Consider the following 14,193-nt stretch of genomic DNA (forward strand, 5'->3'; position numbering starts at 1 on the left):
ATGTTCCCTTTGGATTCTTTGAATGTGGAAAAACAACAGTGGGCTGAACTTTGGATGAATGGATTTTACATTTTATTCATTCACACTTAATTATCTTAAAGAAATCCAAGAATCTGGAAAACGTCAGCTGCACTGTTCAGTAGCAGCTATTTTTCTCTGAGTCTCTCTGGTTGAAGCTTTGGCTAAAGATGTCCTGGATCGATTTTAGGTCAGTGAATCAGATCCAATCAAATCGTTCAAAATAAACTAATATCGACATTGAATTGGATTGTTGACCATGAAATGAATGGAATTGTTGCTAAAATGAATCGTTACACTCCTAAAAGGGTTGAAAATAGGAGAAAAGAATGTCCACACTACAGGGACTTGTCACCTTCAAGTCAAGCTGTCCCGTGAAGTTGAACTTTTTCTTAAGTTCTCTTTCAGTCTTTTTGTATCAACACAAATATATCACTGCCAAAATATTAAATCAACATGATTTTGATAATTAGACAAGTATGTGTTTTGATTATATACTCAAGTCTATATAAAACTAATTTTGTTTGATTAATGTAATATTTTCAATTGTTGAATTCATAAAATCAATCAGGCTCACTTTAGGAACACTTTTGTACATTTTAACTTCCAAACCCCTCCTGATGGAAGACTTTCACTCAAAGTATAATTATTTTAACCCAAAGAAGAGTTTTTCTAACCATGAATCTGCCTAATTTAGATTTCCTAAGCAGGTTTTGACCATTTAGCAACTTAGCTTTTTGATCTTCATCCTCTGTAACATATCATATCATGCATAACATATATTAGAACATGTGACAGAAGCAAGCATCTTGTCAAGAATCAAGGAAGAGTCCTAGACAGATGTGATGGAAAATATCTGCTAGTTTTTCAGAGTAAAACATCGCTTGGAATTAGATAGTCAAGTTTAAATAACATAAGTTGCACTGTGGGGCAAAAATAATTTAGTAAGCCAACAGTTGTTCACATTCTCCCACTTAAAAAGATTAGCGAGGTCTGTAGTTTTGATCATACACAACTATAAAAGACAAAGTGAGAAACCATAACATTCAGAAATACCATATTGTCTGATTTTAAAAGAATTTATTTTTAAATGATGGTGGACAATGGTGGACAATGAGTATTTGGTCAATAACTAATATTCATTTTAATACTTTATTATTTACTTTGTGTTGGCAATGACATAGGTCACATGTTTTTTGTAGGTCTACAGATGGATTTCACACACTGTTGATGGTATTTTGGTCCAGTCCCCCACACAGATCTCCTCTAGAGCGGTGATGCTTTGGGAGTCTTGCTGGGAAATATGGACTTTCAACTCCCTTTTCTTTGGGGTTGAGATCTGGAGGCTAACTAGGCCACTCTAGGACCTTTAAATGCTTCTTATGAACTCACTCTTTCGTTGCCCAGGCGATGTGTTTGGGATCATTGTCACCTTCAAAGTGCTTTCTGATGGAAGGTTTTCACTCAAATTATCAAGATCCATGACCGCATTTCCTTTACACAGACCAGTTCTCCTGATTTCTTTGCATAAAAACAGTGACAGTTTAAGAGTATGGACAAGTGTCTTTTACACAGATAACCAGGTGACATTAACCTTTTCTTCTAAATAAGCTAAATTAGCTGATTTGAATCCAGCTTTACACCATTACATCACATTACTCACGTCAAGTGTTAAATATCAGCTCAAATGGAAAAGTGTCTTAAAAGGAAAAATTACAGGTCTGTGAAGCCCAGAAACCTTGCATTTTTGTAATTGGCCAAATAATAATGTCATTAAAAGTCCTATAATATGATTTACAGGATTTTTGTTTTTTTACATTTTGTCTCTCCAAGTTGAATTGTATCCATGAGTAAATTGTCAAACCTTTATCGTCCTATTAAGTGGGACAACTTGGACAATAGGTGGTTGACTAAATAGTCTACTTTGTTGCCCCACTACTTTGTGCTGCCAGTCTGCATTTGGCGGCCTCCGTTTTAGAGTGCTGCAGAAAAACGGGGACAGAATCCACTGGAACTGGAGATTCCAGTTTTTTTTTATTGTCCCAGCAATCCTCTCCATTCCACAGCACATCCACTGAATATAAAAATATTGCTGAAAAACCTCTGTTTTAATTGACACTTGACACTATAAATTGTGTTTTTTATACTTATTGTCTATATGAATAAAAATCTCAAGAAATATAGGTAATGATTATTAGTATGAGTTTCTGCTTTTTGAATTTAGTTATAAGAACATTTTAAAAACTTTTAAGATCTCTCTCTCTCTCTCTCTCTCTCTCTATATATATATATATATCTGTTTTGCCACCTATGTCTTTATTCGGGTAAATATTAAGTATAGAAAAACAGAGTCAAAAACTAGATGGAAGGCTTTATATGTGAGTGTTTTCTGCAGCTGTCAATCATTTTAACAGGGATTCTACTTTCTGTCTACTTTGGACTCAGACTGAGATGGCTCTCAAAGCTCATCCTGCTTAATGATTTTACCCACATAATATAAGAGAACATTTGGTTTTATGTCTCACAAATCAAAGAAAAATGAACATCACGTCTATAAAAGTCAATTTTGACCTCTCAATGTGCTTCACAGCTCGGCCACCTAAATGAGGTCATGCTAGCAACAGGAGACCTCTCAGAATGAAACGGTCCATCGCCTAAGCACTTGTAAAGCCATGGGGCAGGAAATGTTACAGCTATTCAGTTCCATTTGTTCTTAGTGCTTTTTTTGTTTTGAAAATGGTGCTTTATTTTTGGGTTTTTAATTAGTTGAACAAAGTCAAAAGCGCTTTAGGCTAAAGGTAACTAACTCTTAAGAGGAACATGCTGACAGGTTGGAAACTGCTAAGCCGCAGAAATAAACTCCTCTTATTTACATAATCCATTAATTGCTAAGTTTTGCCATTTAAACAATAAAAATACAGTAAAAAAAATAAAACTGATTATAGGACACCATAGTGAACACTTGTAATGATGTAAAATCAAAATGGGTTAAGATACTAAAGAAATGCTACTGCAATATCTAGTATCTAATGCTACGTTCACACCGGGCATTAGTGGCGCCTTCAAGAACGCGATGAACAGGCACTCTTGTGCGCGCTTTCAGCATAATGGTGTTTGCACTGCACTGTCACTATTTTTTAACAACAGCTGGATTTTCTGTGAATTAAAAGGGACGCCATCCATACATCACTACCAAGTCTGAGCCCCTGATTGGTTAAAATTCAACTGGTGACCTATTGTTTCATTTATGATGACTGGATGTTTTGTATGTAGAGCCTGAAAACAGACTTTAAAACTTAGCATAGTGACGTGTGAACACGAGAGTTTTGAATGCGAAAGACGGAAACGCACATACAGTACAAGTTCTCCCATGTAAAAAGATGAGAGAGGCCTGTAATTTTCATCATAGGTAAAACTCAACTATGAGACACAAAATAGGAAAAAAAAATAATCCAGAAAATCCCATTGTCTGATTTTTAAAGGATTTATTCGTAACTTATTGTGGAAAATAACTATTTGGTCATAACAAAAGCTCAACTTATTACAGTTACAGTATTCCACCGTATTTGCGGGGGTTCGGGACCAGAGACACCCGCGCACATGCAGAATCGGCGAATACAGAGAACCCTCACCAAACCCACCCCGAAGAATGTGCGCCGCTGATCCTTACTTCTGAAAAAAATTACGATGATTTGTAAAACATTGATAAAAGAACCTTGGAATATAGATCTTTTTTAGAGCATCTGACTGTACTGTAGCGTGCCAGTCCAGCAGCAGCCTGTTTTCAGCATCGCTTCATTCAGAAGAGGTCGGTTTCATCCATCATTCGGTCATCTGGATGGTAATTATGCTTCACGATTATCTTCCTCAGGGTATCAGGATATTTTCTGAGTCAACTTTCTTTATTTAAAATCTGCTAATACCTGAAACCGCAACTTTTGAAATGCAAATAAGCGAGGGAACACTGTATAAACCATTTGTTGACAATGACAGCAGACGTGTTTTCTGTAAGTCTTTTGTCAACAAAATGTTGCTGGTTTTTTGGCCAATTTCGCCGTGGAAATCTCCTCTAGAGCCATGATGTTTTGGGGCTGTCTCTGGGCAACACAGTCTTACAACTCCATAGATTTTCCATGTGGTTGAGATCTGGAGACTGGCTTGGCCTCTCCAGGACCTTGAAATGCTTCTTACAAAGTCACTCCCATGGTTGAAATGTGTTTCCACCCCCATGCTTTACAGTAGGTGTGGTATTTGTGGGATGTAACTATTCTTTCTCCTCCAAACAAGATGAGTAGAGTTTTTACCAATAAGTTCTATTTTGGTCTGAACATAGGACATCCTCCCAATCCTCTTATGGATCATCCAAATGCTCTCTAGCAAACTTTAGACGGGCCTGCACATGTCCCAGACGTGTCCCCCTGGCTTTAGCAGGGGGACACGTCTGGCACTTCAGGGTTTGAGTCCCTGGTGGCGTAGTGTGTTACTGGTAAATGGCGTATAATTGTATAACACTTTTCTACCTTCCTCGAAGGTCAAAGCGCTTTACAGTCACAAACCAATTCACCCGTTCACACACACATTCACACACTGATGGCAGCTCTGCTGCCGAACATTGGCGCCAACCTTCCACCAGAGGCAAGGTGGGGTTCAGTAGTGAGCATGGTGTCTAAACTGTTTTTAAATACAGGGCACTAGACTGTCCCGCACTATATCATTTTTTTTAATAGTTAGGGGTTAGGGTAGGAATTCGGACATAGCTTCAGTTTTCCCATCATGGAGAAGGTCAACAATTTATTTCTGGTGTCCTTAGACAGCTCTTTGGTCTTGGCCATAGAGGAGTTTGGAGTGGGAGTGTTTGAGTTTGTGGACAGGTGTCTTTATACAGATAACCAGTTCAAACTGGTGCATTGATACAGGTAACAAGTGGAGGACAGAGGATCCTCTACAGAAGAAGTTAGATGTCTGTGAGAGACAGACATTTTGCTTGTTTGTAGGTGACCAAATACTTATTTTCCACCATAATTTGCAACTAGATTCTTTAAAAATCAGAAAATGTGGTTTTCTTGATTTAGTTTCTCATTTAGTCTCTCATAGTTGAGGTATATCTATGATGAAAATGAAAGGCCTCTCTCTTCTTTTTAACCCTTGTGCTATCTTAGATGACCCCACCCTAACATTGACGTGATCTCCCTACCATGACAAAGGTGGATAAAGGTGAGGAGGATTTCATGTAATCCATGGACACCAGTGAGGTTCACAAATCATTGAAGAAAAAAGGTTCAGCGTACTGCCCAGTGGTTCTAGATGACCCAACTCCCAACGTTAAAGTGCCTAGGATAGCACAAGGGTTAAGTAAAAGAACTTGCACAATTGGTGGCCGACTGAATACTTTTTCCCCCACTGTGTATATTTATTTGCATAGACTTTTCATTGAAATTGGTTGCTTCCTTTGTTTATATCATGTTTATATCATGATCAGGGCGAATAATCGATTCTGATTGGTTTCCTAGGTGTGGATTAAAAAGTGATAATGGACAGGGATTATGTACACCTAAAAAACAAGTTCCGGCCACATAGCCTAAATGTCCTGTATCACTGCGCTGGCTTCTTTGAAATAAACCTTTGCTTCATCATCTGGACAAAAACCAAAAGAGGTGAACTTTCTCTCTGAACTGATGCTTTATTCAACACATCGTGATCATCAGCATAAATGTCACTTTCCTTTGCCGCTGCAGTCGAGGCCGATGCCGGCTCAGCCACTATGTACTGCACCACGTATTGAATAGTCAACGTTTTATGAATAAGCGATTTAAACTGGAATAAAAAAACGAGACTAAAGTACTAAAAACTCATTGAATATTTATTTGACCATGGTATAAGTGGGACAATGCCCTTTAAAGTGTCCATTTTTAGGAATTAACAGACTTCACGACAGCAATATGTTGTCTGTTTATTTCTGATAATGGACACTTCAAAGCGCATTATCCCTTACATAAATACCTCTCAGCAAAATTATTCACATCAAACTTTCAAAGAAAAATTGATAGTAGAAAGGCTCCTGTGCAAAATGTCTTCGTGTTCGTGGACTGACAGTCCGTGTTAGTCTAGTGATGACCTCATCCTTCTTTTTGAACGGGACAGGTTACTTTCTCAGAGTGGGAGGGGAGGCAGCCCTATAGGAAGGCAGATAGGATCAAGCTTAAGGTAGATGGAAAGTCAAGCCTGAGGGTTGTCCTTCTTAAAGCTGTGAAGGACGGCCTTAGGCTTTAAAGACTCATCTTCGTTTTATTGGTCCATCTTTGTGTTTGCAGATATGCCAACCTTATTTTTTTTTTGCACTGGACATGCTTTTGAATGTTTTTTATATACTTTCAGGGAGAAAATTGTAAATTATGTTTTTGGGTTAAACGAGCAGATTATTCAAAGAGTTTAGATTTGGATAGTTTAAAGGCAGCGGGTCCACAGAAACAAGGATTTTAAAAGTACGAAGATATTTAGGAAAAAAGAAAGTACATGTCCAAATTTAGTTGATCCTATTTAATACTCAATACTACTACTCACTTCTACTTACTACTAGATTTTAGTAACCTGAGTCGTAAAGCACTTCGATTTAGCCAAGTCATTAGAGCCTCAAAGTAAAAAGTCCAAATCCAAACTCTAACTTGATGTTCTCAGACCTACTTTTTATTTAGTTGCCCATCTATCTAAATGATATTTGCTGACATCTTTATGCCTTGAATATATTTTTAAACTTATTTTCCTTAGTTAAAAGACACATACATCATTCTTGTTCTTAGTGTATCAGGGACTAAACACTAACCACTTTAGTGGATTTGTTCCCCTTGTTTGTTCATTTTTTAGCTTCTGGTGATATTTGAAATCAAGCTACAATGAAAAACAGCCGTTTCTTTCTGATTCAGGAACAAAAAACATCCTAAAATGTTTGTCCTAAGGCTGTAGAGGGCCAACAGAAAAGGAACAGTTCTCTGCAGATTTTAAAGCATTTCATGTAGAGCAGTATATTTGTATGTGCATCCACTTTTAGGTCATATATTCATTTAAACTATCACAAAACCAAAAGGACAGAACACAAGCTTTTCCTAAACATTAAATGTAGACTGTCTGTTATAGAAAATTACAGTATTTGTGATTATCAAGACACTTTTCAGTAAACAGAACATTTCAGACAATATAACATCCTTCCCCTTAAAGAAAACACGGATTGCCAAACAATGGGAATGTCGGCACTTGGAACTGTTAGTAGATGACAGTCTGAACACATTTAGCTGTTATCACGATTGCCGATTGAGAGCTGGGTTTTCTTTTTTATTCATGTTCTGAATGAGTTCTTGTTGGGGTTTAAACCCAAGCAGAAGGGATAGCAGAAAAGTGTTACCTTCAGCCGCGGGGTCTGATGTGAAGTCCAGGACGTGAGCCATAGGACAGGACAAAGGGTGGAACAGACATTGGAGGTCACAAAAAAAGCACAAAGACATGGTGGGAAGGAAGGAGGGCACCAAAAAATAAAAAAACACGGAGTTGTGGGAGGGTTAAAAACAAAAGCAAAGAAGAAGTGAGATGAAAAGGATTCAAACGTAAGAAGGGGGTTTAGGAGGAAATGAAGGGATGCGCACATATGGAGGGTAAAAAGCACAGAAGGAAATTGTAAGGAAGAGCAGCAGTGTCGAGCCACTGGGAGCAAACAGGCTGAGTCAATTCCTCCGTGAAAGGAAAAAGAGAAAGAAAAGAAAAAAAGGAACAAAAAGAAGGAATGAACCCATACCTTGGTCGTTTAACGTCAGGTGCGCCAGACCTTGAAAGGGAAAAAAACAGGAAAAAAAGAACAGAAAGAAGAATGAAGGTCATAAAAGGCACGGGAAGAAAAAAAGCATTGTCACAACGTTGGACTGCAGTTTGTGACAGACATCCTGGGGCAGAGTCGGATGTCAGAGTTCAAACCAAAGGTAAAGAAAAAATAAAAAGAAAGAGAGAAAGAAAGAGAAAGAGAAAGAGCAAATAGTAACAGAAAACAAGCAAACACTTCTTGAGTGAGGTGTGGGGGGATTAGAAAAAAAAAGCATTTTCAATCGGCGCAACCCCCGAAGGCTATTGCTCGCACAAATGCTTTTTTTTTCCTCTGGAGTACTTATGGAACACACAGAACTGTTTGGCAGAAAAAACTTGAATTGAATTTCTCGTCTCCGACTGTACTCTAATCACAAAACAAGAACCTCAAGAGGCGAGATCTCACAAAGAGGAGGCCAGAGCTCTTTCTGGAAAAACAAGGATAACACAGTATCAGCAAAACAGCACAACAGCTGCAGCTACAGCCTCTTTATGTAGCCGTCCACGCCAACTGCACTGTGCTGTAAACACATTCGAGGCGAGGCAAGCAGGCATCTCAACAGGCTGGAAAAGAACAGCTACCCCTCTGCTTCCAGTGCATTTAACAAGGCATCCAAACAAACCACACAACAACATACTGACGTACCTGTGGGAGGAAAAACAAGCCGGGTATATCAAATAAATCAAGGGCAAATACCTACTTTCTGTCTATTTTCTACAACTTATTATCACGTTTGTCATTGGCTGTTGGAATATAAACATAGTTCTAATGTTTTATCAACCCCTCATCAGCCAAAATCTTGTTGGCAGCATGCAGAAAAACGCTGAAGTCACAAACTGGAAATATACATTAAAAAGAAAAAAACAATAAAGAAAAGAAAATGTAAAATAAAAGTGAAGAAGTAGAATCAACTAAACAGTGAAGCGAATATTAGTGCCAACCCAGGAGCAACGTCAAACAGTCAAACCCTAAAACGACAAAACAAACGTCTGTATGTTAAAACTGGAGTAAAACACCGACTTTCACACAAACATACAGCCACAAATGCACAACGACACAACCTTCCACAGATTAGAGACACAAGAAGTTGACTTTCTTAGAAAGTAAGCAGACTGCTTTCCAGAACTAATTTCAGTCTGAATGCACCCAGGCTAACCCTGGTGCGGGACCAGAAACCGCTGAAAACGCTTCTTCCATGCTTTTCTGTATCGTCTGCTGTGATGTCATCCTAACTAGTTCCTTAACACAATTCTCTTCAATGATCAACAATGATGAGACACGGTAACTCATTGAAATGTGATCGGATATCAACTATTGAGGCGACACACATTGCTTTTCACTGTTTCCTCTGTATATATCATAAACACTTATTAGTGTACCGTCTTAGCCTTAGTCTTCCTGCCAGTAACCGCCTTAGAGCACGCCTCTGCCGGACCAAAAAAGTAGTAAAAAGTGTTAAACGTGACGTTGAGACAGATTCAAATAGTTTTAATGAACTTAAAGCGCAGGACCTCCATAATTTCAGCCTCTTGTTGCTTTGCCTCGTAAGTCACGACCAATGAGTGAAGACATCTTCAGTCACATGGTTTTGTTTACAAGTTTTAGTCCGGAACAGGAAAGTCTCCTTGACAGCAGCCTGAATACAAATCAAGCACAAAGGTTCAGGACTCAATCCGGACCAAAGTAGCAGACTGGGTCCGGATCAACGAATGTATCCAGTCTGCATTCACCCTAAAAGTCTCATCTAAAAGATGGACATAGTTTCTGCACAGCAGCAGGGGTTCATCGGAAATTCACCTCAGAGTGCATGGGAATGTTAACAATCTGGCACCTGGAGGGCCGTATCCGGCCCGCCAGGTGGTTATGTCCTGCCCACACATGAAGAGTAAAAATCATAAGGATGGTTAAAAAAGAAAGCAAGGTTCTAGTCCATTCCTGTGGCGAGTTATGATTTTTTAAAGAAATAACCGAAATGCACAATTCCGCCACTAGGGGGAGCAAAGGAAAGGCAAAACAGGTGAAACAGCATATCTCTGCATGTGCCAAAAGTGAAAACCTAACAGCTCTGTGTCTGGGTAAGATGTACTTTGGTTCCCTATGAGCCTCACCGCTGTTATCTTGCTATGAGGATGATCAGTAGCAACACCTAACGACCAAAATGTTGTCAAAAAGTGAAGTGGAGTGAAGAGATTTCCAGGAAAAATGGACAGTTTTTTTTTCTTTGCTTGTCATGTCATCAACAGGTTGCACTGTTCAAAGAATATAACATTCAGCACCACTAAGAGACTTACCATAAAGAAAAGTTTCTGGATTGCTTCAGTGTCAGATGTAAAATATTCGGTCTCTATAAAATTGAATAGACCAACTTTTTTTTTTATTGAAATTAATTTTATTCGAGATCCATTGGCCCCAAGTGAGTAGGCTACCATGTTGGTTGAGGCATTTTTTCAAATTGAGTAAAAAAACGAAAACAAAGCTGTTATTTTGCTTTTATGTTATGGTCCGGCCCACTTGAGATCAGACGGGCTGAATGTGGCCCCCGAACCAAAATGAGTGAAATGAAATGAAAAAAACTTTCCTTCCACTTACAATGTCCAAATGGTTGAGCTAAAAGTGACAAATAAAGATAAAATAACCAAAACAGTGGCTGAAAGACATATTTAAAAAGAAATTAGGGTCATAATTTGTTGATTTGTTGCAGGAAGTTTTTTTTTCTTGTCAAAGCTCTAACCCTTGTGCTATCCTGTGGGGTCCAGATGACCCCACCCTTACATTGGCGTGTTCTCTTTACCATAACAAAGGTGGATAAAGGTGAGGAAGATTTCATGTAATCCATGGACACCAGTGAAGATCACAAATCATTGAAGAAAAAAGGTTCAACTCACTGTCTAGTGGGTCTAGATGACCCAACTCCCAATGTTAAAGTGCCCAGGATAGCACAAGGGTTAAATGGTCTAATGTAACAGCAACAGATTCTGATTACAAGTACAAGTGAGACACACAGTTCAAGCTGCACTGACCAACGTTAAATATATTCTAATTTTTAATTTAACTTTCTTTGCATTCTCCATTGGATTTTCCCAATGTTTCAGAAAATAATTGATACTAAGAAGAGAGAAATGTTGTAAAAAGTCATTGTGTTTAGTTTGTAATTTGGGGCGACATAATTTAATGTAATTTAATTATATGGGAAAATGCAGACAAATCAGCCTTGAAATGAATCATTCTGTCAATTTATGTAAATTTAGCCAGAAAATTGGGATGTGTTTTCTAGCTCAATAATCACTAATAACAGTTTTTATAATTTGGTAAAGCAATGATCTGTGTTTGTTTTCTTCTCTATTATCTGAATACAACTCTGGAAATTGATTCTTTTCAGTTTTGTGGCAGATGTGCTATTTTCATGCACATATATGATGCTATTCACTTCTGCTTTTCAATTATCTTTCCAACCAAGGGTGCTACAAAAACTGCTGTGAAAAAGAAAAGCAACCTCAAAGTCAACTTTAATCATTTTATTATCCACACAAGTAAACCTTGAAGGTTTGTCAGTATATAATACAGAAAATGGCTTCAATTTCTGTATTTTTTCTTAAACCTGTTTAATTGTCCTTCTATCAATTTGTGTCTAATCAAACAACTCTAAAATGTTTTATATATATTTTTTTAAATTACATTTGCTTTAAAATAGTTTGTTGCTCATAAGAAAAGAGAGATTTGTCTACAAATGTGTTCATTTTGATCTCAGATGGTTTTTGGTGAACAGGTGTTTGTAAAGGTTTTGTTTCTTGTTGCAGGTTTACAAGTCTCTTCAAGCCTAAAGCGTAAAATCCCCCTACAATGAAAACAGTGTTTTTGTAACATCTTCTTGTAGCATTTTTCTCATGATGGAGGACATGTAGAACAAAAATTTAGATTAAAACTGCATTTGTGAGTATTTATTTATTCAAATAATGATAGATTAGTAGCAGAAGATAAAACCCGCAGTTTAAACAAAACAAAATAAACAGGTTAACGATGCAGCAAATGCTACCGGTTGGTCAAAGTCTCTCTTCGCTCCAATTCTGATGCATCCACTTGCAGACAAATCAATCTAACTCAAAGGTGAAGTTCTGATGGATCCTGCCGCTCTGCAGAAAATATGTTTTTTGATTTGGGTTACAATCATAATTAAAAGACCACTGGGAACGATTTTACAATAGATTCAAATATATTTGTAGGGCTAAAAGTTGCATAATTTGCAAATCCCACCATTATTACCGTAATTTCCGGACTACAAGCCGCTACTTTTTTCCTGCGCTCACAGCCCTGCGGCTTATTCTGTGACGTGGCTAATTTATGGATTTGATTGGCGGCCGCCATGTACGAACATTCGGGCTCGGTGAATGGTTTTGTATGAGTCATCCACCACCAAGCACAAGTCATTTTTTTAACACACCTCTGAGCAGCCAAACAGCATGGACCTCACTTCAGCTCTTAGACACTTCAGTCATGGTTCAACAAAAAGAAACACGCATGCCCGGCCGCATCCCAGAATCCTTTGGTGCCATTAGACCCAACGTGCACTTGATCGCCGCTACAATATGATGAAGCTTTCAAGTTAAAAGCAATCGTTAAAAGCAGCGTGAAAAAATCCCCCATCAGTAAATGGAAATGCCGGTCAGCTGCGTGACGGAGAGAACAGCGCATGCTCAGAAGTGTATTTACCTCTGAGTCATAGTGACTCGGCTGGCTGCACGTAAATATGTGTGAATAACATCAGCCTTTATTTTGTCGGGACACGACTGGAAACACAAATCCATTTGGTCGTTTTTACGGTTTCTGACTGAGCGGAATTTTGCATTGAAAAGCTCACAGCCACCATGTGAGCTTTTCGGATAGGAAGGGGAGACAAGGAGCCCGCTTGGCGAGCGCGGAGCGCAGAGGCGTCCGGGGAGCAACAAGTGTTTGTTGTGAAAGGAAGCTTCTGACGAACGCGCCGCGCTGAGGCGCGCGTATCGCGCTGAGGCGCGCGCTATTTTACTGATGTTTTTTAACCAGCCCCGTTAGTACCATAATGCTGCCGCGACACAAGTGGAAGGAGAGCTGTTCCTTTTCACCCCTCCATGCACTGCTGCTCCTTGCTCATTCTTAAACACGAACAACAGTGTGGCGAGCCGGGCGTTGGCCCCGCCTTTAGCCCCTAAGACTCATGGGAAATGGGGGATCGCGGATGTAAATTTCCTCATCATAACTGAGGGATGTAATGTTGATTATATGGTTACTGTTAGTAATTTTATGTATGATACCTAGTTTGTCAATAAGTTAAAAAAAATTAAAAAAAAATCAAATAAAAAAACCCATAACTGAGGAACTTGTGAACAGAATAGAGGTCCATGCTGTTTCAGATGTGGGTGTAACTAGATAAGTGAGTGGCTGGAGTGGCAGTAACGCATGGCACTGGCAGACCACATTTAGGCCCTAAAGGCCTTTTATTTTTTACTCTTCCACCTTGATTTATACTCAAACCTATTTTGCACAAAGTTAAACATCACCTTAAAGACAACTCATTTGATGAACAGACTGCAAGCATTTAACCACAAGCTGTTCCAACCTTCTCCTTAATGCCTTAATCAGGGACAAAGCAAATGTAGAAGAAAAGTGTTTTATTTATCTAGCAGCAGTCAATTTCCTGGATACCCTTTGCACCAAGTCCTTTCTTTTTTTTTTCTTTTCAACTTCCTGTTTTTGTTCTCCTGTTCATAATCCATTACAGAGATAAGAGAAAGGCTCCTACAATAAAACAGAATGCTGCTGTCGGGGAAAACCAAATCATTCAAATACTCTCCACATTCCCAATTTTCTCATTCAAACCTCATGTCCTACTTAGAAAAGAAAAACACAGTGGTAGTTTAGTAAAAAAAAAGGGGAAAAGGCCAAATGAAGTGGGGGAGTAGAATAATCAAAGAAGACAAGCACTGAAAGTTGACAAATGTTACCAACTTAATTGCCTTTTTTCTTGTCCAGACTCTTATAATGTGCTGTAGATTACAAGTTTATTCAGACACCAAAGGAGTTCAATGCATCAAAGATAACAATAAAATATTCTATCAAAAATACACAACAAACTGCAAATATGTAAAAATAGAAACAGTCTACAATAGAAAAACCCAATGTCACATAAATCATAATTTGACAGCTTGTGAGAACAGAGGCAAAAATCCTATATTTATATTAACCATCCCTAATTAGACATGGGAAAAAAGCACAAAGAACAGCTGTGTCTTACTTTTGACCTTTTTTTTAATTAAGGAAATCAAGCAAAATCTGACAGCTGAACAATCCCTGTC

The 14,193-nt window shown here is 38.4% G+C and overlaps 1 protein-coding gene across 6 annotated transcripts in view; it reads right to left on the bottom strand.

The window, feature by feature from the left end:
- The window catches only part of LOC101166255 (neurexin-2), an 806,741-nt gene that overhangs the window by 577,381 nt on the left and 215,167 nt on the right, over positions 1-14,193 (bottom strand). For 5 of the 6 annotated variants that reach the window (XM_023965856.1, XM_023965855.1, XM_023965852.1 and 2 more), the window contains exon 4: positions 7,802-7,831. The exons of the other annotated variant lie outside the window; for it this stretch is intronic. In XM_023965856.1, coding sequence (XP_023821624.1) covers positions 7,802-7,831 — 30 coding nt within the window. The remainder of the gene's footprint in view (positions 1-7,801; positions 7,832-14,193) is intronic. 6 annotated transcript variants of the gene reach the window in all.

This window comes from Oryzias latipes, chromosome 18 (assembly GCF_002234675.1).
Source record: "Oryzias latipes chromosome 18, ASM223467v1".
Lineage (NCBI taxonomy): Eukaryota > Metazoa > Chordata > Actinopteri > Beloniformes > Adrianichthyidae > Oryzias > Oryzias latipes.